The sequence below is a fragment of the Mytilus californianus genome, unplaced genomic scaffold (genome assembly GCF_021869535.1).
Source record: "Mytilus californianus isolate M0D057914Y unplaced genomic scaffold, xbMytCali1.0.p SCAF_6, whole genome shotgun sequence".
Classification (NCBI taxonomy): domain Eukaryota; kingdom Metazoa; phylum Mollusca; class Bivalvia; order Mytilida; family Mytilidae; genus Mytilus; species Mytilus californianus.
Genome location: NW_026262712.1, coordinates 27,202,902 through 27,230,379, shown reverse-complemented (window position 1 = coordinate 27,230,379; position 27,478 = coordinate 27,202,902). Strand labels below are relative to the sequence as shown.

Genomic DNA, 27,478 nt, shown 5'->3' with positions numbered 1-27,478 from the left:
TTCCCATTGTTTAGAACGCTGTAAGCGAATCACGACGTTTTGATGTACGCTTGTGAAAACATTACCCAAAATTCACTAGATTCTGAAACGATGAATTAAAAGATTTTCAACTATGTCAAAGATCCAGGGAAATGGTTCTGGTTTAAAGTATTACATATATGTATCTTAGGTCATCCTTTGGCAACATTTTGTGTTTTGAGTATGTCATGTATACTGATTATCCTTTGGGTAACATGTACAATAATGACAATAATATACAGACAGAAATAGTAAATGATTAAAAATTTTATTTCAACTAAAATTTATTTGGGTAAAAAGCGTAGTGATTGTTACAAATGCTTTCAAAAACTGCAATATGCCGTTTTCAGTCCTATGAGACAGTAATTTTCTAAACTCTTTCGACATTTTGATATTGATGCAACAACAAATAATTTACTTATCATCAAAAGCTCACTTTTCAGTGACGATTCTCTGCTAAAACATCATATAAATTGTGAGAAAGATGTTTTGTTTTGGCGATATAAAGGGCGTACGCCCTCTTCGTCCCCTGGATCCGTCACTGGTTTTGTTCAGATACCAACTACTAGGTAAAACAAATATGTTGCCAATGGTATAAAAATGCAATCTCGTGTATTGTGCGAGACCTGGCAAATAATTGTCACTTGTTATTTAACATTTATGATGAAAACAAATGTAATTGAAAATTGATGATTGCAAAAGGCAAATTCTTAATAGCTAAGATATATGAAAAACTACTTAAATAAGGTTTGCATTGACAGAAAAAACGATCTCACTTAACTACGAGTTGTCTCACTTTTTCAAACAATAAACAAAAAAAATGGAATAAAAAAACATTAGAAAATATTCCTTACTCTTTGAAATCTAAAAATTTACTTTTCTTTTTCAATATTTCTTCAATAAAATTCAAAAATGGATCTCTTCTCTTGCTAATTAAAAATAAAATAACTGCAAATATCAGAAAACATAGCTTCAATTTGAAACTGCTGAGACTATGCATGTCATGTTTTAGAACAATATTGATACATCAATAAAATGTTTTGTAGATAATAAATTATGCTGGTTTCATTGTCAATAGCCGATTGAAATATGCAAAAAGTGAATATTCATTCAATATAACATAAATATTTTTTTTATAAAAATCTTCCAAAAAAATAATAACCCATGTTAGGCTGGTTGGTTTTCAGGGTTTATCATTTCTAGTAGAAGAGGACGGTCTTTCACAGCATCCCATTTTGACCTTCTGGCAAAAATCTCAGGTCCATGCTCGGATAAACTTCGAAGTATCATAAATTTGTCAAATATCTGCCATATTCTTTCGTCAGGATTTTTATGATTCTTTTTAGCGATACAGCGTAAACAATTGACTAAATTCATCTGGATTTTGTCAACTTTTTCTGGTTCTTGTAAGACACATCTATCTGTCAAAACAAAAATATAAAAAATGTAATTAATTATTCATAAACAAGAGTGCACACGCTGAAATGTCTCGCCTTCTTTGCTAATCATTGATATTGTGTTGATAGTCCTAAATATAAAGCTTTATTACAACTGTCACATAAACTTAACATTAACCAAGTAAACTAAACATTGACCAATGAACCATGAAAATGAGGTCAAGGTCAGATGAACCATGCTAGGCAGGCATGTACAGCTGACAATTCTTCCATACAACAAATATAGTTGACCTATTGCTTATAGTTTAAGAAAAACAGACCAAAACACAAAAACCTAACACTGAGCAATGAACCTTGAAAATGAGATCAAAGTCAAATAAAACCTACGTGACTGACATATAGATCATAAAATATTTCCATACACCAAATATATTTGAACTATTGCATATAGTATTAGAAAAAAAGACCAAAACTCACAAACTTAACTTTGACCACTGAACTATGAAAATGAGGTCAAGGTCAGATGACACCTGCCAGCTAGACATGTACACCTTACAATCATTCCATACACCAAATATAGTAGACCTATTGCATACAGTATAAGAAAAACAGACCAAAACACAAAAACTTAACTATAACCAATGAATTATGAAAATGAGGTCAAGGTCAGATGATACCTGCCAGTTGGACGTGTACATCTTAGTCCTTCCATACACCGAATATACTAGACCTAGGCCTATTGCTTATAGTATCTGAGATATGGACTTGACCACCAAAACTTAACCTTGTTCACTGATCTATGAAATGAGGTCGAGGTCAAGTGAAAACTATATGACGGGCATGAGGACCTCGCAAGGTACGCACATACCAAATATAGTTCTTTTTTTCAAAACTTAAAGAATTTGAAAAGAAACAATCTTTATTAAGGACAAACAGGATTAAACAATTCCTCATTTTTTGTGTTTATTCCGTTGAACAGACGTTTATATTAACATTATTAAGTTTCACAGCATGAAGACCACTTTATGACAATAAATGTAATCATGTGTGCCCAATTAACTCTGTGATTTTGTAAAAGATCCTTGATTTTGAAAAAAGGAATTATTTTTTTTTATTATTCACAAAATTATAAATTATGAAATATGATCAATGAATTAACCATATCTTGCTTTTTCATAGACACTGGAAATATAGTTGATTTTATTTACATAAACTTGGAAAGTTAGTGTGCATTTCTCAACTATTTCCAAGTTCAATTGCTTGATCGACATTCCATTAGGTGGTCGGGTCCCTTTAAGAATGTGTCCTTATAAAACAGAGACGTTAATATGTAAAGATTGCAGGCCGAGCGAGACACTCATGGGTATTCAAGGTCGTTAAACATCTCCTGGTATGTAAAGTTTTTTGTAGGTCAGATAGGGATGATGGAATAGTATTAAAATATATAAAACTATGATAGGATTTCAGTACGCTCAAGTTGTTTTTTTTTACAATATAACGATCAATATGGTAAGCTAAAATCTCTTGGAGCATTCAAAACATAACAGATTCTAATAAAATAACAATATCGTATAATCGAATTGCCACCGTACCATATAAAAGTCGTACGTCATAATTGGCAGTTTTCATTAATCGATTTTGACATTGTTATTTCTATATAACATCTTTTTTCAATGGTCCCTTCAATGACTAACCTAGGACTTGTGGAATCGGAAAGGGGGTTCAGAATAGAGAATAATGAGCAAAAAATATAAAGAATAGAGTAAATGGACTAAAAAAATAAAGACAAAGGAATATATTGTTGATGTGCTAAAATATAAAGACTAGGGAATAATGAGCGAACAAAATATAAAGACTAAAGCAACATGGCATAAACAAAATAAATAAATACAGAAATGAAGGGCCCCTATCCAGCCCTCATCGGAGCGAAGGTTAAAGTGCATCTTACACAATGTGCGCGCCTACCACAGGTTTCCGGTATAACCCTAAATGGGTTCGCTCGTTACAGCGTATAACATTGCACAAAATAACCACAGACTGACGGTGGAAGAAAAATTAGAAACAGAGAGGTAAATTAACCGTGAAGTGCTCTTTATAATATCATATTGGTTTAACATAATTAGATCTTGTAATATCCATACCACTAAATGTAATGACAATCGCTCGTGCAAGTGTAACTTCTTCGACTGTTAACTGACACTTTTGAAAACTGGTGGCAAAATCTAAAATCTGGTCTAAGACTTTTGGTTCCAAATGTGTAATCTGAGAAAAATGTAATCCGAATATTGGTACTTCAAGAGCACCTGCAAATACTTTGAGAGTTGTGTTAACTCTAGTATGCCCTCCAATAAGGCAGTATTCCAAGTAACCAGCTGAAATGGAATATACGAAAGATTTACTTATGGAATATACGAAAGATTTACTTATGGAATATACGAAAGATTAACTTATAGAATATACGAAAGATTTACTTATGGAATATACGAAAGATTTACTTATGAAATATACGAAAAATTTACTTAATATGGAATATACGAAAGATTTACTTATGGAATATGCAAAAGATTTACTTATATGCACATTTCTTTAATCAGTTCTATAACGTTTACGCTACGTTTGTAATTTTTTTCTTTAAACATGTTATATATATTTTAATGAAAAAGGAAATATAACCAAGAAAAAATAGTCTTATTTTTTTTTTAGTTCAATTTTAGTTTCTTTTATAATAGCAGCAACAGGATTAATCTCGTTAATCCATTTTTTATATACCATCCAATATAAAAAAAAAAGCCTTAGCACAATTGCGTGTTTTATTACATGTTAATTATGCGTCTCCTCAGTGACCACCATGGGAATCCAAACTCTATCAAATCGCGCACAAAATATAGCGTAGTAAGAAGTAAAGCAAACAAACCATAAAAGACCAAGTTGAACTTTTAGAGTTTTAAGGATGAAACTTTAGAATTATACTTTTATATGGTATTATTTTTTCATCCTGCATCAATTAAGTTGGAAAGCAAACATTTAGTAATTTTTATTAGTCATGTCTTGATATTTGTCCCCGAAAATGAAGTATATCCCTTTTGGAACCCCTGGGCCATTAAAAAAATGAAACTGTTTTACACCAAAATGGCAGCTTGAAACTTACAAAAATCACTTGACTCGTGATGTACTTGGATGATTCTATAAGCGGTTCATACAAACAACATGATACACAATTTATGATGTTTATAGTTATTATTATACCGATATTCTAGAGTTAAGTTGGGTTTTTTTCAAGACATTTTTTCTCCGATGACGCCTCTGGATAGCAATTCATAATGCGACGAAACAAAAACAATAAAAAGCTTTATAAACTGACCTATTTCTGATATTTTTCAATTATTGGATGAAATTTTAATGAATGGTATTTTTTTTTTCATGGCAAATATATATGTTTATTCGTTACCTTTAAGTAAAGCTAGCTGATCTGGCGTCTGAAGATCAGAAAAACCCGGTATATTTCTTGCAAAATTAACCATGTTCCGAACGGCTTGTTCCATTCGTGCTGCTATAATGTTCATCCGACTTTTTCTATCGTCAAGTTCCATTCCAGTTGCAGATAGGAATTCATTGTAAGTACTCCATGGTACTGCAGCAAGGTTACCAAATGTTTCCGTTTTTAGTTTGAATCTTTCCTGAAAATAAATAAAAACAAACAGTGTATTTTGATGACTGACAAACTGATATACAGCGTTTAAAAATGAGACTGAAAGTTGTTTGATTGTATTTTCTTTCACTCATAACATTGGTGTAACTAAAACCTCACCAAAGATAATGACTTTCAATAATATTAAACCTCAACACATTGTGTGTGTGTATGTATGTCTCAAACCAGCAACCTGCAACCAAGTGATTGTTCTAGGTTGCTATCTGCAATATTTGTATTTCATTTATTGTTGTATAAAACGGTCCGTGACGTCGGCTTTCTGTTTTGAATTATTCAAGTCTTTTGTCATACCGGCGACTTATAATATAGATTACTATACGGATACGGTACGTTTTTTTTTCTTATTGTTAAAGGCCGTAAGGTGATCTATATCTGTTCACATCTTTGTCTTTTGGTCTAATAGCTGTCACATTGACAAGCATGCCACAACTTCATTTTTTTATCAAAGTTTAATATGTCACACGCGCTCAAATCAAAACAGTTGGACGGCCAAAATAAATGACGAAGTTGAAAGCTTTGAAAATGCAATTCAGGCTTAATCAATCATGTTTTCGGTTTCGAGTCCTGATAGCATTATCTTTCGAAAAAATGAAATTGAAAATAAACAATATTGACGAATAACTTTTTGATTTCATGTGAATAGGTATAATTGTTCAATATGAAAATTAAGATGTGATATGATTGCCAATGATTGATTAATTTGTATCTCCACTTTCAGCAAAAAAAATGGAGGAAGACAGAAAAACTGACAATCCTAGCGAATATTGATTGGAGTCGAACGTGCGGGATTCGAACTCAAAATCTCAGTGCATAGTGATACAGTAGATCGACTACTTAGACCAATCGGCCACCGAGGCCCCTGATTACCAGTGATACAACTATCCACAAGAGACCGCTGATGAGGATTATGTAAGCAACTATCATAGATCACCGTATAGCCTTCAAGAATGAGCAAAACCAATACACTATGGTACTTTATAAAAAAACGACAAAAAACAGAATACTATATGGACTCTTATTATATGTATGTATGTTCTGTATCTTCCTCCTTCCTTAGTAGGAGCACCAACATGGGTTATGGTGTAAAGGAGGACATGTAACACACAGTACCGGTACAGATTTAATGTGAGCATTTGTCTACCCAGTTACCCAAGCCTGGCCGTGACGGGTCTTATTACTAAAAAGCATATATTCATAGGTTTTCACGATTTTTAATTTAACCCTCGGAGTGAAAAAGAAAAAAATGGCCCCATCTCCTCTCAGTATGTATTTAGCTCTATATATATATATATATAAGTCGCATTTAACTAAACATACATAAACAAACTTATGCTTTTCAAGAAGGCCACCTGGTTGAAAACATGTTCTAAAATCGGCACAGAATTCTTCCTGGATAACAATCAATCGCGCCACTAATTCATCAACTTCCTGTTCCATTACATCAAGTGATGTCGTATCAACTGTCTGATTTTCTTTTAGTTTTAACTTTCTGACCTCTGTTATATCTTTGGTTCTCTTTTCGTGGGTATACCTTCCAATTTTAATAGCTGAAATTAGACAATAGTAGAAATAGTTGAAATATTGTAAAAAGATGACTACGAGTTAAAAGTCTGACAGATATCTTAGGATGTTGGTTGGGGTATGAGTTTTTTACTTGGATCAAACTTTTTTTTTTTTTTTTTTTGCTTTAATCAAGAAAACATTTTTCAAAAAATATTCAGGAATAATAAATGTTTATTGACTCCAATGTTGGTTTTCCCCCTTAATGCGTAATGGAAACATTTTTTTTTTAAATCCCTTCTAAATAAAAAAAAAAAGTTCTCGTGAAAGTAACAATCAACCATTAAAAATGTCATTTTCTTTGAACCATGCCCTACCCTTCCCCTTTTCCTATACACACACAAAAGATGATCAAGCATTATGTCTTGCGCTGTTATAAAATTTATCAAAAGTAGACTCAGGCGGATTTAAGGGGGGGGCAGGGTGCCCGGGCCCCCTTTTGTGGGAAACATTTGGTTGGTTATATAGGGAAACACTGAGGCATGACTGGAGCGGGTCCCCTTTTAGGTAGTCAGTGCCCCCCACCCCCTTATGAAAATTTCTGGATCCGCCACTGAGACTAGAGGTCACCATACTGACGTTTTCTATGTAGTTATACATCCCGTGTACAACCAAGCGGACATTTCAAACCTCGCGATGACCTGATGTTTTGTAGCAACAACCAAGAAGCACTCGACGAATGAATCATGAACATTCGATATAAGCACATTTTTCTTACCATTGTGTGACATTCCTATATCTAGACATTTTTTATATCTACAATAGGAACACATTGTCCGTTTTCCAGTTCCAAGCTTACATGATTCATCTCCTTTAGCACATACGTATTTTTCCTTCTTCTTTTCTATTTTGACTATGCTGCGACGAAAGAAACCCTGAAATACATTAGTTATATTTGTATTATCCTGTAACATTCACTCAAATTTATGGAACGCCACAGCTGTCTTATGTGGAACTCTGATATTACTTTATGTTGTTTTATTATTACTTGATGATATTTTGTCTTTACTTAATATGGTTTTAACATTACGTAATGATGTTTTGATATAACTCAATATGGAATAGTCATTACTTAATGATATTTCGATATTACATGATATGGTTTCATATATTGACTTGATATAGTTTTGTCATTACTCAATATGGTTTTGTCATTACTCGATGTGGTTTCACCATTATTTAATGTGGTTGTGTCATTAGTCAATGTGGTTTTAACATTACTTGATGTGAATGTGACTTAACGTTATGTAGTTGTTTCATTACATGATGTGGTTTTGTTATTTCGTAATGATAATTTGCCTATTCTTTATATGGTTTTAACATTACGCAATTATGTTTCAAAATTTGACGATTTTACACTACATGATATGTTTGTTTCATTATTTGATGTGGTCCTGTCATTCTTTGATGTGGTTATCTCATTACTTGATGAGGTAAAACCACGTGACCAATTCGGAAAAAATATGTTCTATTTTTAAACAGATTTCAATATATCGTTTGTTTAATGTGCTTTGGATGGGTATTGCTATCCATTGAGTTAAAGTTCAAATTAAAGTTCGAGTGGTTGTTCAGAGTTATTTGGTATGAAAAAAGGGAACGGCAGATAATAATAAGAAAGAAAGTATTAAAAAGTTTACAGTATTTCGGACATAATTGGGATATCCCCAAACCACTTGGTCCTGTTGTTTTTATCCTAAGTTCTCAAACGGAAGCAGTATTTTTGTAATAAATTTGTAAAATATTCCACGGAACCCTGTGTCTCGCCTGATATTGCTGATGTAAGTGTAAAAGCGTCATGATGATCGGCTGTACATTTATCTATACATTTATCGAAAAAAAAAATGTTTTTCTGTAGATGCTTTTTCTTGAAATTGAGGAATAACTTCTATACAAGTTTTAAAACACTTCATGCAGGTTTACAAATTTATCATGTCAAAACAGTTTAATTCGGTTTTATTTAACTAAAACAAAACTGTATGGTTTTCAACAATGAGCAAAACCCATACCCTATAGTGTAAGCTATAAAAGGTCCCGAAATGAAAAATGTAAAAAACTAGAAACCTAACGATCTATAGATAGATAGATAGATACTTTATTCTCTAAAACTAAATACAAGTTTACAGAGAAACATACAATATAAATACAGATACAATAGTCGAGGTAAACAAATACAGTATGATATTCTAAAAGTACAAAATTATGATGGCATACATGTTTAGTAACATGTAAAATGAAAGGTTAAACTCAATATAAATAAAAAAAAAAAATGGAGATGGAGACGCCGACACCACTATCGACGACGAAATATAAGTTTGTTGTGTCTCACTGCCGATACATTGATGTCGCAGGCTCGACACAAATCAAAAGACTTGAACTTTATTGTTCACAAATGAAACACTTCAAATCTACTCACACTAAAGTTACGGGGAAACGGGGGGAGGGGGGCTCGGACTAAGCGACAAAGCATCAATACTATAAAATAAGAATTCTCCGAATTTTTTTTAGCATAAATGATCATTTGAACTTATACGAATATCAATCTTTTATTTATCAATTGAATTCCCTGATCTACCTCGCACTAATTGAAAAATAAACTTTTTGGAATATCTGTTTCACATGTGACGACGGACATGTTCCAGTGGTCGTAACCATAATACCGTCATCTTTTCCTTGAATGTAAACTACCAAATAAAACCAAATCACTCGGTTTGTACTTTCTCGAATAACACGACGGGTGCCTTTCTGGAGCATCCGAGATCACCCCGATGGATTTATATTACCCAGTCATACCGATCTATTGAATCAGCCAAATGAAACTGTTCTGTATGCCACCGCAACTGAAAGTCAGGGGGGGCGTATTGTTTTACTTCTGTCCGTCCGTCCGTCCGTCTGTCCGTCCGTCTGTCCGTCCGTCCCATTATGGGTATATAGTTATTCCGCATAACTCCTCCCACAGTTTGAATTCTAGGAAGTTTTCTCTTCACTGTCTGTTTGTACATATATTGAAGGTGTGCATGTGGTCAGGGTTTTTATTTTTATTATCTTTTGCTCTTTTGGGAGATAATTGAACTTTTTTTTGTCATTTTTGGGATATAAGCGGTTAAATGAGTTGAGTGCGGGGGCATCATTTTGTCTAGTTTACATTTTTGTTCTCGTGTTGTGCTGTTACACAACTGTAAAAGTCCGATGTAAGGTTAGGATTTAGCGCTCACATACATGTTAAACTCCGCCACGTGCACTTTCTTTATGTACCTGCCCCAACAGAGGTGCATGAAGTTCAATTGTTGTCGTTGTATAAATGTATGTCATTTTTTTTGTAGATTGTTTATTTATAAATAAGACCGTTTGTTTTTTCGTTTGAATTTTTTCACATGGTGCATGGTGGCCTTTTGTAGCTGACTATACGGTGTGTTGAAGGCTGTACGGTTGCCTATATATAATTTCTTATATCCACTGCATTTTAACTCTGGTGGATAGTTGTCTCATTGTCAATCACACCACATCTAACTTTATTTCAACTTCTATGTTGCGTTATGTATACTGTAACATTGTTTATCTTTTGTACGCATACCTTTTCGGAAGCCCGAGCAAAAGTCCTTGTTCCGCGATAGAAAATTTAATTACGAACTCATATGAGATAGCTCGAATTTCAACTCAAAATCTTAATTAATCTAAATGAGACTTAAATTCGAATCTTACTAAAACTCTACCTCATAAAGTGACTCAAATTTAATGTTGTAACTCGAACTCTACCTTTAAATGTGACTCAAACTCGAAGTCCAACTCGAAGCTCAATGCTAACTAAAACTTTAATTATAATAACAAATTTAATTCGAAATCGAAGTCTAACTCAAAATTTAACTCAAACAGTAACCCGAACTTTAATTTGAACTCTAATTCGATGGATGGCCACACTCATCCAAGGCACATACAACATGGAAATCTATCTAAAAATAGAACAGGTTTTTCCGAATTGGTCACGTGATTTTACCTCATCAAGTAATGGGATAACCACATCAAAGAATGACAGGACCACATCAAATAATGAAACAAACACATCATGTAGTGTAAAATCGTCAAATTTTGAAACATCATTACGTAATGTTAAAACCATATAAAGAATAGGCAAATCATCATTACGAAATAACAAAACCACATCATGTAATGAAACAACTACATAACGTTAAGTCACATTCACATCAAGTAATGTTAAAACCACATTGACTAATGACACAACCACATTAAATAATGGTGAAACCACATCGAGTAATGACAAAACCATATTGAGTAATGACAAAACTATATCAAATCAATACGAAACCATATCGTGTAATATCGAAATATCATTAAGTAATGACTATTCCATATTGAGTTATATCAAAACATCATTACGTAATGTCAAAACCATATTAAGTAAAGACAAAATATCATCAAGTAATAATAAAACAACATAAAGTAATATCAGAGTTCCACATAAGACAGCTGTGGCGTTCCATACAAATTACATAAATTTCTTGTTTGAAGTATTGATATTGTAAGCCATAGTTACTGTATGTTTTGTAAAAGTAAAAAACCAAATTTCGAAAGAAAAAACATTTTCTCACGTTTCTCATAAGGCTCTTAGAGTTAACATGGTTAGCGTGTAAGATCTCTCGTCAGACATCGTTTTTATCAAAGAGGGGTATTTTCTTTAATCATTAAATTAAATGACATTCAATACAATCGTATTAATAATTATCCCAGACATGAAATGGTTTCCTAGTAACTGTATATTCTCTTCTAATATTGTATGTTAGATATAAGAAGATTTGGCATGAGTGCCAATGAAACAACTCTCCATTAAAGTCACAATTTGTAAAAGTAAACCATTATAGGTCAAAGTACGGTCTTCAACACGGAGCCTTAATTGGCCGAACAACAAGCTATAAAGAGCCACAAAAATGACTAGTGTAAAACCATTCAAACGGTTAGTTTATTTTTATAGTAGTGATAACAAAATGTGTATACTTGTATAAGCCCGTTTCATGACGTCAAAGTATAGATAACAGTTCTGTAAGAGTTGATAATTTGTTTTTATCAGTGCATAATCTTTGTGCATTTCATTCAGTTGTAGCTAATGAAACTAATTGCAACAGAATACATTGATCTTTGTTCCCGGTCTACCACTAACGAATACCGTCTAACTTATTTAATAAAACCTCAGTTTGTGTAACAATGAGGACGATGTGATCTCCTTTCCTTAAGTCTTAAGTAAAAAGTACTAGATGTTCCAGTGTCATATAACAGTACGCAATCCATGCCACATGCTAAACTATATAATTGTAACCGGAGAGCATAAATTTCTTTAAAAGATTGCTTGCTTGTTTGCACCGGGACCTCTGTGTTACAAGGCAGCGCGTATACCGACAGCGCTAAATCAGTACTTCCTTTGCTCAAGCGCTTACGACTGACTAAGTATCTAACACATTTACTAAGGGAAGCAATCCCGTCACACTATACAATTGAGTTCATGTTCATGCATCTACTTACCTTACATTGTTCACATGTATTAGCGCCATAATGAAGTCCTGACGCCTTTTCTCCACAAACTCTAAATGGTGTAAGTTACTTACCTTACATGGTTCACATGTATTAGCGCCATAATGGAGTCCTGATGCCTTTTCTCCACAAACTCTACATGGAGGAAGATGTTCAGCATCAGGCGGTTGGTTTTTTCGATGTTTTTTCTTTGGCGGTGGCTGTTCCGATTTCGAATCTTTCGATTCTCCCTTATTTATCGGTTCCGAATCTTCCAATTCTCCTCTATGTATAATTGATTCCGAATCTTCCGATTCCGCTCTATGTATAATTGATTCCGAATCTTCCGATTCCCCTCTATGTATAATTGATTCCAAATCTTCCGATTCTCCTTTGCCACTATCTGCGGAAGAACTACAAGATAATTCTTCGTCTAGCGCTGACATACATATTGAATTAAATGATAAGTGATTTGGTGGGCTATCAGATAGCGGGAAGTCAGCAATACCAAAGAATAAGTCGGTATCAGATGGTAGGTCGGGAGTTAGCAATGTTGAATTCAAAAAATCCATATTAAAGCTATCCATTATAATATCTGTACTCTCAATCTGAAAAATATATTTCATTTCTGTGATCTAAAAATAAAATTTCGGCGATCGTAAAATAAGCACTCCGGCGGGGGCATCATTCGCTCTTCTATAGATAAGTTGCGAAGTATATCAAAGGCATACTTAATGATAATGTTACAGACACGTGAGTCGCACAAACGTGCTTTCGTAGAATAGTGATTTTTTTTTTTTTGCATTTTATGCAACGATTATTATTGTGGATACTTGAAATTTTAACGGGTTTTTTCTCTAAACTAAGTCTTTACTACCTAAAATCATTGTTATCTTATCATATAAAATTGAGAATGGAAATGGGGAATGTGTCAAAGAGACAACAACCCGACCATAGAGCAGACAACAGCCGAAGGCCACCAATGGGTCTTCAATGCAGCGAGATACTCCCGAACCCGGAGGCGTCCTTCAGCTGGCCCCTAAACAACTATGTATACTAGTTCAGTGATAATGGACGTCATACTAAACTCCAAATTATACACAAGAAACTAAAATTAAAAATGATACAAGACTAACAAAGGCCAGAGGCTCCTGACTTGGGACAGGCGCAAAAATGCGGCGGGGTTAAACATGTTTTTTGAGATCTCAACCCTCCCCTATACCTCTAGCCAATGTAGAAAAAAACAAACGTACAACAGTACGCACAGTAAAACTCAGTTTAAGAGAAGTCCGAGTCCGATGTCAGAATAGGAAACAAAAGAAAATAGACAAAATGACAATTATACATAAATAACAACAGACTACTAGCAGTTACTGACATGCCAGCTCCAGACCTCAATTAAACTGATTGAAAGATTATGTCTTCATCATATGAATATCAGGCACAATCCCTCCTGTTAGGGGTTTAGTATTATACCATCATAAAATATATGAGAACATAGCCCGTGTCATGCCAACAACTGGTTTTAGAATAAATATGTTTAATTCCGATGCAAAGACCTTATAAGTGAATCAATATTAAAGCCAAAATATGCAATCTTTAATGACCTGACAACAGTATCGTAACTATATCCCTTCTTAATAAGTCTGTTTAAAGGTTTTGTTAGTTTTTGAGGTGAATGCTGACATTTTTGTGCTTCGTAAAGAATATTACCATAAAAGATTGGATGTGAAATACCCGAACGTCTAAGATGTCTGCATGTTGAGTTATATTTACGAATGATGTCCTTATACCGATGATATAATTTAGTAAATGTTTTTACTAGTCTATGATATCGAAAACCCTGGTGTAATAATTTTTCAGTAATACATAAATTTCTCTCGCTAAAATCTACATCTTGTTACATACACGAGCGAATCGTACAAGTTGAGATATATAAACACCATAAGATGGTGACAAGGGAACGTCACCATCTAAATATACATGTATATGTAGTAATGTTTGTCATTTGGAGTTAACGCGTGAGAAAAGTAGTTTTTTTATACTTCTACTTATTAAGTTAAGGATGTACATGTACTTATGTGATATCTAAAAAGTCTAGAATTTAAAATTGATAGTCAGAAGAGCATTAGTTATACTCTGAAATATGCAGCTCAATCAAAGCAGAACAGTATTAAGTTAATAAAGCACCATGCACAACAATGTTCAGTGTAGAAGTTTATACAATGCAGAAGTCCGCTTAATGATGTACTTAGGCATGTTAGGTGAGGTTTAGGAATTTGTGTCAGATTTTCGGACATCTTGGTTTATTTCCTACAATACAGGGTAAAATATTTTGCCCCATAAAAACCCATTTTTCTTTCATATAAAAATTCAATAGCTCATAAAAGGTCATTTACTAAAATTTAAGGAGATTCTAAATAGAAGGTATAATCCAGAGTCGGCCTTTTCCCGCCTTTTTTACAAAAAAAATTCTTGAAAAAGAGCTTCATATAAACCAATCAATATTTTTAGCTAATTTTGTTCCTTAGTTAATCAGAGCTCTTCCAAATTCGAATATAGAATAGAAAATTCTAGATTTATTTAATGTCCCCTAAGTACATTTTTAAATCAATTTTTTATTACAAATAACTATTGATATCAAAAGTTTTTAGTGTAACAAAAGATTAAATGTAATTAAAATATTTGAAAACTTTAAGATTACACACAGAAACATTTGCTCTTTCTGGTAGCTCTTCATTTGTCACTGACAATGTATTGGCCTCCTAATAAGAAGAAATAACCAGTACTAATGGATCTTTCTTACTACAGGACAGTCAAAATAATTCTGTTGAAAGGCTATTTTATCTTTTTGCTGTGACGTTTTCCGGCATCGTAGGAAGGCGTCACAGCAGAAAAATTATATAAACTTGAGAATGGGGAATATGTCAAAGAGACAACAACCCGACCAAAGAGCAGACAACAGCCGAAGGCCACCAATGGGTCTTCAACGCAGCGAGAAAATCTCGCACCCGGAGGTGGTCCTCAGCTGGCCCCTGAATAAAATTGTGTACAAGTTCAGTGAAATGGACGTCACACTAAACTCCAAAACATAAAAATGAACTAAAATTTAAAAAATACAAGACTAACAAAGGCCAGAGGCTCCTGACTTGGGACAGGTGCAAAAATGCGGCGGGGTTAAATATGTTTTTTGATATCTCAACCCTCCCCTATACCTCTAGCCAATGTAGAATAAAGAAACACATAAAACGCCATAGTCATTTGGACTATCTACAAGTCGCAAAATACTAACAACTGTATTATTAATATTATATACTATCTGATGATTATATTATTAAATGTTTGTCATGTTACTGGTTTTCTTTATGTGAATGAGTTAGATTGTGTAGAGTTATAATATTTGCATCTACTCAATTGATGTAACAGTTCAATTGGAATTAAAAATACGTGTCTGAACCGCGTATAAGACAAACCTTGCGGTATTTTTAAAATAGAAATCTGGCCGTTATGTTTGTTAAAATTCACTTAATTAAAATCAGTTAAAGGCTTTGTTGAATATTCCACGTCAAAAATTTGAAATTAGCAGTTCGTGCAAACAGTTCATTGACATAAAAAAATCAGATGTTTGCTTTGCTGTTGAAACTGTTTAATAATATTTGCAATGAGCAGAAAAATGAAGATGCATGGATATAAATAACCATATCTGCATAGTCTGCACACAAGAAACTAGTTTAAACCTGGATAGTAACCTTGGAAACATGTAGGCGAATTGTTTATCTAGTTATAAATATCCTACCCTAGTAAATCATTCAATTAACTTCCAATAGCATTTCAAAAGACAGTATAAGTAGGATGGCTGGATGCTGTTTAAAGTCCAGCGGCAAATTAAATGCATATTCAGGACGAAACATGTCAATGTAATATGAATATTAACCCTGCTATGTACTAGACCGACACTCTGAGTCGGATTTTTAGTTTAAACATATTTATTTATAGTGGATTGGGAAACAAGTTATTACAACTTATATGAATCCCTGTCTTTTTTGCTGGTGCGAGTGCTGCCTTATAGCGGCATTAGTCTGCTCTTTCGAAATCTACAAGGGTGTGAAATTTTCTCCCCGGAACGGGAATCGAACCTGGAACCTTTGTATTTTTAGTCCGATGCGCTAACCACTACACCACGGCTCTCCATTTTTAACGTGCAAGGCCGGATTAAAAATTTTAACGTGCTAGTTCACAAGGCAACAGTTCGCAGGCAAACATGTCACCATACCCTGACACATACGTCAGACTCCGAGCATACCAGTATTTGCTCTTGCTCCTTAATGCCGCGTTATTAGCAGAGAAGCAGCAAATATCGATTTTATAGTCTTTGGTATTAATCGGCACTGGTTTGAACCCACGACCTTCTGCACTCTAGGCGAACATGCTACTTTGAGAGCATCGAGATAGTCACATGAGTAAAATTGTGTGATTTAAATTCATCAAATTTAACAGGACTTTCATCAAATTTTACAATGATTTTAGAATTAAAATATTTGATATAATAGATATAAGAAGAGGTGGTATGAGTGCCAATGAGACAACTCTCCATCCAAGTCAAAATTTATAAAAGTAAACCATTATAGGTCACAGTACGGTCTTCAACACGGAGCCTTGGCTCACACCGAACAGTAAGCTATAAAGGGCCCCAAAAATTACTAGTGTAAAACCATTCAAACGGGAAAACCAACGGTCTAATCTATATAAAAAAAACGAGAAACGAGAAACACTTATGAACCACATCAACAAACGACAACTACTGAACATCAGATTCCTGACTTAGGACAGGTGCAAACAAATGCAGCGGGTTTAAACGTTTTAATGGTACCAAACCTTCACCCTTTTTCTGAAACAATAGTGTAACATCACAACGTAGAAAGACACACTATAAAATATCAACTGAAATAGCTTAACTCAATCAAAGGACATATTAACACCATTGAACATACACTGAACAAATAAATTTAACCTATGAAACAATGTAAATTCAAAATAAATAAACTAAGGGAAGAATAATAAAAGTAACATGTTATATCGGTATGAAATGTTAAACAATTAAAGAAAAACAATATGCTCGAACAAAAATATCAGCCATTTGCAATAACTTTAAGCACAGGTATATGAAAATAATTTTGTTGTTAGGTATACGTGTACAGTTCCAATAGAGAAAGGAAATATTTTTACAAAATAAATAATTTTGATGTTCATAGTACGAAGTGAAAATTTATAGTAATACCAAACACTTATCAAAGCTGGTATATAGACCAGATATAACCCTGAATAACATTAAATAACAAAAAAGCAATACAATTAGTATCAACAGGTCAAATAAACAAGAAAGTACGATTTGAGAGTACTCGCAGTTACTGACAGCTAGTTAAAAGCCAAAACAATTAATAATAAAAAATCATGCATCAGAGACTAAAATCAACTAAAATACATCCCAGGGATTTAGTATTTTAACGTCATGGACAGTCAAAGAAGAAATGAATAGTGCAATGCCATAAATAAATGTATCTTCAGACAGTAGCATGGTTTAGTTTAAACATAATTTATTTGCTTACATTACAGTTCGAATTAAAAATACGTGTCTGAACTGCATATTTAAGATAAACCTTGCAGTATTCGTTTATAAATCTGACTGTTATTGATCGTGTGTATATTCACATAGAAAAAATCATTAAAACATTTTGTTGAATCTTCAATGTCGAAAATTTGAAATTCGCAGTTTGTGTAAATATAGTTCCTTGCTATTTAATTTAAAAAAAACCACATTTTTTTTGCTATTAAATACTATGAAGTGAACACAAAAAATGAAGATGGATATAAATAACCCAGTTGCGGATAAGGGGGAGCGGTGCGGGGGTGGAACCCCCCTTTTTTATGATCAATGCTTTTGAATGGGGACATATATTTGGAACCCCCCTTTCTCCTGGGTTGGAACCCCCTTCTTTTAAGATGGGTGGATCCACCCTTGTAACTACCAATGTTTGAAATGTGAAACAATCAAAACATAAAATACCTCCGAAGAGAAATAATATATTTAGATCAACTGATGCAAAGAAATAATATCTTTAGATCCAACTGATGCAGAGAAATAATATCCTTGTTGGACCAACTGATGCAAAGAAATAATATCTTTAGATCCAACTGGTGCAAAAAAATAATATCTTTATAGGACCAACTGATGCAAAAAAATAATATCTGTATAGGATCAACTGATACAAAGAAATAATATCTTTAGGTCCAATTGATGCAAAGAAATAATATCTTTATAGGACCAACTGATGCAAAGAAATAATATCTTTAGATCCAACTATGGCAAAGAAATAAAATATTTATAGGACCAACTGATGCAAAGAAATAATATCTTTATCGGGCCAACTGATGCAAAGAAATAATATCTTTAGATCCAACTGATGCAAAGAAATTATATCTTTATGGGACCAACTGATGCAAAGAAATAATATCTTTATAGGACCAACTGATGCAAAGAAATAATATCTTTATAGGACCAACTGATGCAAAGAAATAATATCTTTAGATCCAACTGATGCAAAGAAATAATATCTTGAGATCCAACTGATGCGAAGAAATAATATCTTTATGGGACCAACTGATGCAAAGAAATAATACCTTTATAGGACCAACTGATGCAAAGAAATAATATCTTTATAGGACCAACTGATGCAAAGAAATAATTATCTTTAGATCCAACTGATGCAAAGAAATAATATCTTTAGATCCAATTGATGCAAAGAAATAATATCTTTATGGGACCAACTGATGCAAAGAAATAATATCTTTATAGGACCACGGATACAAAGAAATAATATCTTTATAGAACCAACTGATGCAAAGAAATAATATCTTTAGATCCAACTGATGCAAAGAAATAAAATCTTTATAGGATCAACTGATGCAAAGAAATAATATCTATTATAGATCCAACTGATGCAAAGAAATAATATCTTTAGATCCAACTGATACAACGAAATAATATCTTTAGATCCAACTGATGCAAAGAAATAATATCTATAGATCCAACTGATGCAAAGAAAAAAAACTTGGGAAACATACACTATATGTCCTGTATGTAATGAAAGGGAAATTATCGTGATTTTCAAGAAACATACATATAGAAGAAAAATGAATAATTTCATATATGGGTCATTATCAAAAAACATGCAAATTTCGATGAAGTAATATTTGGAAAAACGATGTCATTGTTTAAAACATTTAAATGTGTCCCTCTATTCTATAGTATGGTAGCAACTATTTTCAGAAATATGCAATGGGAAAAATGAAGGGTTCCTTCAATTTTAACAATTTTAGGTCATCCTTTGATAGAATCGTGTCAATGGTGTTACCAATTTAAAACATGCATTTAGGTACTAAATATTATTGTTAAACATCAAACAACTGTTCCAATTTGTTGTTAAGGTTTAAATTACTACTTATTGACATTATTCCTCTAGCTATACATTCTTTTTAAACATAAATTTCAGAATACATTGTCGTGAAAAAGTTGGCTGTCCTAATTATGGCTGTTGTAAATACTAAAAAATACACTTAAATTGAATATATGTATAATGTATAAGATGAAATGATAAGAATATGCTTAATCCTTCGTATACAACCTAAAAACGCTTTCATTTATGAATAAAAATTAAAAAGTATCGCATTTTTATATAGTAACACCACTGACTCTTCAGTAACTCCAATGACACAAAAGTATCACCATTGACAACACATTTCAAATTTTACTTTTATTAAGTACTGAATACAAAACAGAGAACACTGAGCAAAAGAAAATGAAGAAAAAATAATTCTTAGGCTTAAAAATCTCAAATTATATAACATAATATCAATAACTAAAAATGTCAGTAGTGTTACTAAATAGTGTCATTGGTGTTACCAGCACACACCAGTTTTTGAAAAACTTGGTATATGTAATACATGATATTGTTAAAACATTGTTAAATAAGTATTGTTTGTTATAAATAATATGATGTTTTGCTTGTTTAACATGAAAGAAACACCAAAAAATGCTGATTGTCATAATATATTCAGTGGTGTTACTAAGCTGGTCAATGGTATTATTTTATTAAAATGGTCTCACCATTGACAGTAACACCATTGATTTTCAGGTGTATTTTAGGTTTAGTTACAAAATAAGGGCTCCATTCCCCTATTTTATATGGTGTTCCTGGTGCATGTTTCTACAATCAATATATTTCATAATTCAAAGTTCAGGAATTTAAAAAAAAAAAGATTTTTATAAGGGTACACCATGGACACTATTTTCAATAACGATATAGCTTGTACTAACTTTTAATATTTTTTACTAAATTTTCAACATAAATGTTTGTTTTCTTTTGCATAACATGCTTACAGGTAACATTGCTAAGGGAGAAACTATTGTAAATGCTGAAATATTGAAAAAGATAACTCTTATCCTACCAATTTGTCTTTTGGTTACACCATTGACTTAAAAAATGAGACTTTTCCTTTTGGTTAACTTTTTTATTATAAAACCAACATACACCTTCCAAATCATTAAAAAAATGTTTGTATGTATCAAATGCAATAAAAAGTGATAATTTCTAATAACAAATGATATGAATAATAGCCCTATTTCAGGTCTGAAGGGATTTATAGTAAAAAATAACAGTTGATTCTGGCTATATCTAAGGGTTTGAGAAAAAATTAAGAATGTTTTTATAACATTTCATACTGTAAACTGTTTATAGTGTATCACAAAACATTCATATCTTTCATATGCAATAGTTATTTTGATACATTTTGATATAGTTTCATGTCTTTTGACTTGAAAAGACCAAATAACATAGTTTTGCATGTTTTTTTTATAATGACCCATATAATGATTATTTATGTGGCTGTATTATTATCACACTATATGCAAAAAATGGTCTTTTTTACTTTTCATTCGTTCTGTATTCACAGGAAATAAATTCCATATTACAAACTTTTGTTGGTCTGTTTTCAGTATTCCATTCTCAATCTTTTTGTATTCAGGGGCAAGATATTTCCACCCTATTACATAACATATTTATAAACTCTGGCATAAAGACATCGATCGAGAAAGACCTTTCCCCTTTTAAATTCAATTCTTGTGATTAACAATCATGTGAGAATGTAAAGATATATAGACATTATCTATATACCTTGGTACGATTTTTGGTACAACTGCCCTTTAATAAGTTTCATGAACGTCGACGAACAAACAATACAACAAAATAATGGAACTTGATAATTTAGTATACATTGGAGAGTCGCTATATGTTACGGACAGATCAATGTCAATATTAACATCAATATGTAAATCTTTTTATAAAATACTTCATTACGATACATGTACATGTACAAAGACAGGTTCCAAAACTGCAAAATCTTAAAGATCCTTGATATAAATTTTAGACTCATACTATATAAATCGCCAACGAATTTGAAATTTAAGTAATACATATATATTACATTTCGAAATGTGACTGCATCGATCATACGGTATTACCATGTCATAAATTAGGTCGATCTCTCAAGTGGACAGAGTAAATAAATTAACCTAAACTCGACGCCCTCAACTGGCTCAAGGAAATAAATGCACAGGAGTTTGAAATCCTAGCAATAAAGGTGTATAAATATGCCAAACTCGACTATCACAGAGCCATAGAATAGTGAATAATTTGTTAACTGACCTTATTTGACCAAGTTATTGCTTAATAAGGTCAAACTGTTATACATTTGTACTCCTATCGACAGATGAATTCAATCATGTGGTCTTATCATAAATAAATAAATACACATACAGGTAGATTGACTGTTCAACGGCGCATGTTATGACGTCGATTATATGATTTCATACTGTATTTTAAGATTAACAACTAAAAAATAATAAAAGAATAATTTCCACAACGCCTTACACGTACTATTTAGTCAACTTCATTCATTGACTAAGCTTACCTTTCGTTTAAATAATACAATACAAAACGTAGACGGTACGATTTGTACATATAGCACCTGACGAAACCTAACGTCACGCAGCAAGTATTTCGAGGACAAAATCGTGGTCGTGGGTGGGTTAGGGACACTTATTATGTAATGAGTGATAGCCGTGGACAAGGAACATGTAACTAGGTATAAGCTTCATGATAAATGATGTATATATATATATATATATATAAGGTCGAGAAAATAAGATGAAAAATATGATATAAAGTACTAATCAGAAGTCGATTTTTTTTTCTCTTTAATAGTTGCGATAGAAAATGCATTAAATATCTGTCAAATCTATTTTTCTCTCCATGAAATAGCTTAAGCTTGATAGCTTTATATATATTTTTTGCCAACATATCTATAATAGGGTATGTATTTGTATTATTCAAAATATGTGAAACGGATTGAGTACTACTAAAAGGTAGGAGTGCACTGCTAACAAAACACACAAAACTAATATAGGCTAGACGTTCCTGACTTGGGACAGGCGCAAACAGGCGGACTAACCATTTTTTGTGAGATCTCAACCCTCCCACGATACCTCTAATCAATGTGGAATAATTTAATTTTGGATGTAACGCGTCTTCTGATTGGCTGACGTTGTTTTATTTATCAGCTCATAGACATAATCTTGTCATGTGACCGTGACGTCATCAACGTTTTTTCATGGTTTACTACGGTTTAAAATGGAATTTAGAATTAAATTATAAGAAATGACTGTAATATTTTTTCTGTCTATTCGAAATAACATAAAAAATGTGGTGCACACTTTAAAATAACCCGCTACGCGGGTTATTCAGTGTGCACCACATTTTTGATGTTATTTCTTCATAGACAGAAAAAATATTACAGTCATTCCTTAAATAAACAAACAAACTGCAATACGTATGCACAGTAAACCTCAGTTTATGCTTATCTAGTCAACAGAGGTGATCAAACATAAGTCTTTCTCTCAATTAGTAACTACAATTAATGGTATAGTAGAATCACTCTTGTTTTCTTCAGCTGCTATTGAAAAAGCTTCTGTCCAAGTTTCAAAACATTTGATGAAAGTGTGACAGAGTTATTGATGTCTAAAAGACTTAACCTCCGACTGTATCTAAATGTTAATTGTAAAAAGTCCATTTATTAGAAAATACGCAAAAAAAAAATGAAAAAGGATAATTATATATAATAAGTCTAAATTGAAAACAACGTTCAAACCAATGATTGCGTTGGATAAAAACCGCAATTTTTATACGTGTGCATGTAAAACAAATTTCTTGGTAGAAGGGTCTAAATACAGCACAAACAACAATTCCAAAAGACAAAAAAAAGTGAAAAAGTCTATTTCAACAAAACGCATTTGACTAACAGGTCGAACAACTGATGTTCTTAAACTCTGCTGACTGCCATTGGCGATTGCCAAATAAATTGATCACCAGATCTAACAAAATGGATCTTAATATTAATTTAATACCAAACAGAAAACAATAAACTTGTGGAAAAGATGGTATACCACTAACATGAGATGCAAAAATTTGTATACCATATCCGGATTTCGACAATAAATGTCTCTTCAGTGATTTTAGGGATGGAAACGGTATTTGGAAGGCCATATAATTTACCTCAATTTAGGATAGACTATATATATATATATATATTAAGACTTTTTCTCTAGATACTTTCCTTTAATTACAAAAGGTTTCCCGGTATGTCTACGCTTAATGCAATTCCATGAATGATGGTCAAAGTTATTGATGTTCAAAAAACTTTAACCACAGGCTGAACCTTAATGTTGACGCCGCCGATAGCGAAGTGTAAAATGAAACTAAAGCTCTTTTCTTTTTTAATTGATCTTTTAGAAGATCTTATTCCTGACGCATTTAACCATAAAAAAAATAAAAATCTTTGACTGTTTCTATCGCATTTTCCACAACTTTTATAAATCTGGGATGAGGAGAGCTAAACATATTGTATAGATATATTTTTCTATTGTCATAGACTGTAAGTTATCCATTATCTGTCCGGTTTTCTATTGTCAAAGTCTGTAAGTTATCCATTATCTGTCCGGTTTTCTATTGTCAAAGACTGTAAGTTATCCTTTTTCTGTCCGGTTTTCTATTGTCAAAGACTGTAAGTTACTCATTATCTGTCCGGTTATGTCATTGAGTTACTGTGTCGTTGACGTTGAAACCATATCTTCCTTAATCCATATGAAAAAAGAAATTCCATATCAACTCGATATGATAAAGTCCACAAGAAGGGTGTCACAGAAATCAGGGTAGGAACCAGGGTTTTTGAAAGGGGGGCGTTATTCCATAAAATGGACATATAACGCCAAACATTTGTTAATACAGAGATATGTCTAACCTTTTTGTTTTTCACAGTAAAATGCAAATGTTGAAATTAAAATAGCAACATGTAAGTTATGCAAAATTTTCAAAGTCAATGAACCATGACTGAAGGTACAGGGCCAAAAAATCTCCATGGAAATGAGATGCGTCAATGCTAGTACAACTGCAAATATCATTGACCTGTCACTAGATGTTCCCCGTTAAATAATTCAGGTAAAACAAGCATTCTGAGAGTATTGCATGGCAATACATAGTCCCCTACCGGTTAAAAATTCATTATACTGGAACAAAATGCTAACTTGTTCTATAACTTGTCATGGTGTAAACAAATAGAAAATATCAAGTCAATATCTTGAAGCATGACTAAAAACAGTGTGGAAAACTGAATATATGAGAGAATTTTTTCAAGTCCAAGGACCATAACTCTGCACAAAATTATCAGACTGAAACAAAAATTTGAACTTGTTCTGTAACTTGTCATGATAAAACTATATACCAATTGTCAATCAATATCTTCAAGCATGATGAAAAAATGTGTGGAAAACCTATAACACTCTTCTAACATTAGATATGATGTAATACAATGTATATCTATTTTCGAATTACAATCAAATATAATTAATAGTTCAAAATATTTTTTCTTTCATTTGTCACAAACTAATATAGATTTGTAACTTATCTATAAAATGTCAACAACTTTTATCTACACAATGTAATGTAATGAAATATATACTTTAATAAAAAATCGTAAGGGTTCCGCGGAACCCAGTGTCTCGCCTACTTTTGCTGTTAATCGCAGGCTCAACAAAAATGAGGAAAAAATTAATAGAGATATTCGCCTCTATATTATCTTTTGATTGTAAGTATCTTCTGTCCAAGTTTTGTAAAAATCCAGGATAGTTTATGAATCTAATAAATGTTTTAAAAACTTAAACTGCAGACTGCATGTAATGTTAACTGGAAGAAAAACTAAGTCCATATATAAGTAAAATATGGAAAAAATGGAACAAAATTTTAACAAAATTTCCATCTAGATACTAGCTTTTAATCACAAACAAGCTTCTGTCCAAGTTTGGTACAAATCCAGGATAGTTTAAGAAAGTTGTTAAAATTTTAAAAACTTTAACCACAGAGTGAATGTAATGTTTCCTGGCAGAAAAACTAAGTTCATTTATAAGTAAAATACGGAAAAAATGCATTTTTTTTTTACAAAATTTACTTCTGGATACTATCTTATGATCATAAACAAGCTTCTTTCTAAGTTTGGTAGAAATCCAGGATAGTTTAAGAAAGTTATTTAAATTTGAAAAACTTTAACCACAGAGTGAATATTTGTGGACGCCGCCGACGACAACGACGACGACGGAATGTAGGATCGCTATGTCTCGCTTTTTCGACAAAAGTCGAAGGCTCGACAAAAATAGATTATTATCTAATTAAAGGATTTCACTTAATAAAAAATATATATATATATACATGTAGCATTCAGAAAATTAGTTTATACAAAATAACATATAGCCACAAAATTCCTCAAACAATTTACCAAAGAATGTCTTTTAAAAAATGAGTTATCTCCCTTTGTACAGATATATGGTTTAACATAGTACTCTAACATTAGTTATGGATTTTTTTTATGGACCATAACTCTGGACTAAATCATCAGACCGGAACAAAATTCGAACCTGATCTATAACTTGTCATTATAAAACTATATATCAAATATCGAATCAATATCTTCAAGAACGAAGAAAAAAAGTGTGGAAAGCTGAGTTGCCGGACTGACAGATGGACAGACGGACGGACAGACAGAGTGCAAATCTAAAGTCCCCTTCGACTTCGTCGGTAGGGAACTAACAATGTACCAATTATTAATCAATATCTTCAAGAATGACGAAAAAAACGCTGAAAACTGAATATTTGAGGGAATTTTTAAAGTCTAAGGACTATAACTCTGCACAAAATTATCAGACCGAAACAAAATTCGAACTTGATCTGTAACTTGTTATGATAAAACAATATACCAAATATCAAATCAATATCTTCAAGCATGAAGAAAAAAGTGTGGAAAACTGATTTGCCGGACGGACAGACAGACAGACAGACGGACGGAGTGCAAACCTAAAGTCCCCTTCGACTTCGTCGGTATGGGACTAATAACCAAACGTTTCAAAGTAAAAAAAAAACAAGACATAGGGGCGGGGCCAAACAATCTCCATGGAAACGAGATGTGCAAATGTTAATACAACTGCATAGCAAATATCATTGACCTGCCACTAATAATTCCCCATAAACTGATCTAATCACAAACAAATACATGTAAACTAACTAAACATTTTAGAGTCAGACCATGACTGAGGGGGCGGGGCTTAATACCAACTGTGGAAATGAGATGTGCCAATGTGAATTCAACTGCATACCAAATATCATTGATCAACCACTAGTGGTTCCCCACGAACTGATCTAATCACAAACAAGTACATGTAAACTAACTAAACGTTTGAGTCAATAGACCATGACTGAGGGGGCGGGACCAAATAACAACTGTGGAAATGAGATGTGCCAATGTTAATACTGTACAACTGCATACCAAATATCATTCACCAACCAATAGTGGTTCCCCACAAACTGATCTAATCACAAACAAGTACATGTAAACTAACTAAAAGTTTGAGTCAATAGACCATGACTGAGGGGGCGGGACCAAATAACAACTGTGGAAATGAGATGTGCCAATGTTAATACTGTACAACTGCATACCAAATTTCATTCACCAACCAATAGTGGTTCCCCATAAACTGATCTAATCACAAACAAGTACATGTAAACTAACTAAAAGTTTGAGTCAATAGACCTTGACTGAGGGGGCGGGACCAAATAACAAC

At 32.7% G+C, this 27,478-nt stretch overlaps 1 protein-coding gene across 1 annotated transcript; it reads right to left on the bottom strand.

The window, feature by feature from the left end:
- Positions 1–267: 267 nt before the first annotated feature.
- LOC127705024 (nuclear receptor subfamily 1 group D member 2-like) lies at positions 268–22,085 on the bottom strand. The gene is made up of 7 exons (XM_052209270.1): positions 21,963–22,085; positions 12,297–12,809; positions 7,403–7,559; positions 6,442–6,671; positions 4,864–5,092; positions 3,557–3,787; positions 268–1,439 (listed from the first exon to the last, which is right to left on the bottom strand). Exons 2-7 carry the CDS (start codon positions 12,786–12,788, stop codon positions 1,186–1,188), a joined length of 1,593 nt encoding a protein of 530 aa, XP_052065230.1. The 5' UTR covers positions 12,789–12,809; positions 21,963–22,085; the 3' UTR covers positions 268–1,185.
- Between the last annotated feature and the right edge of the window lie 5,393 nt (positions 22,086–27,478).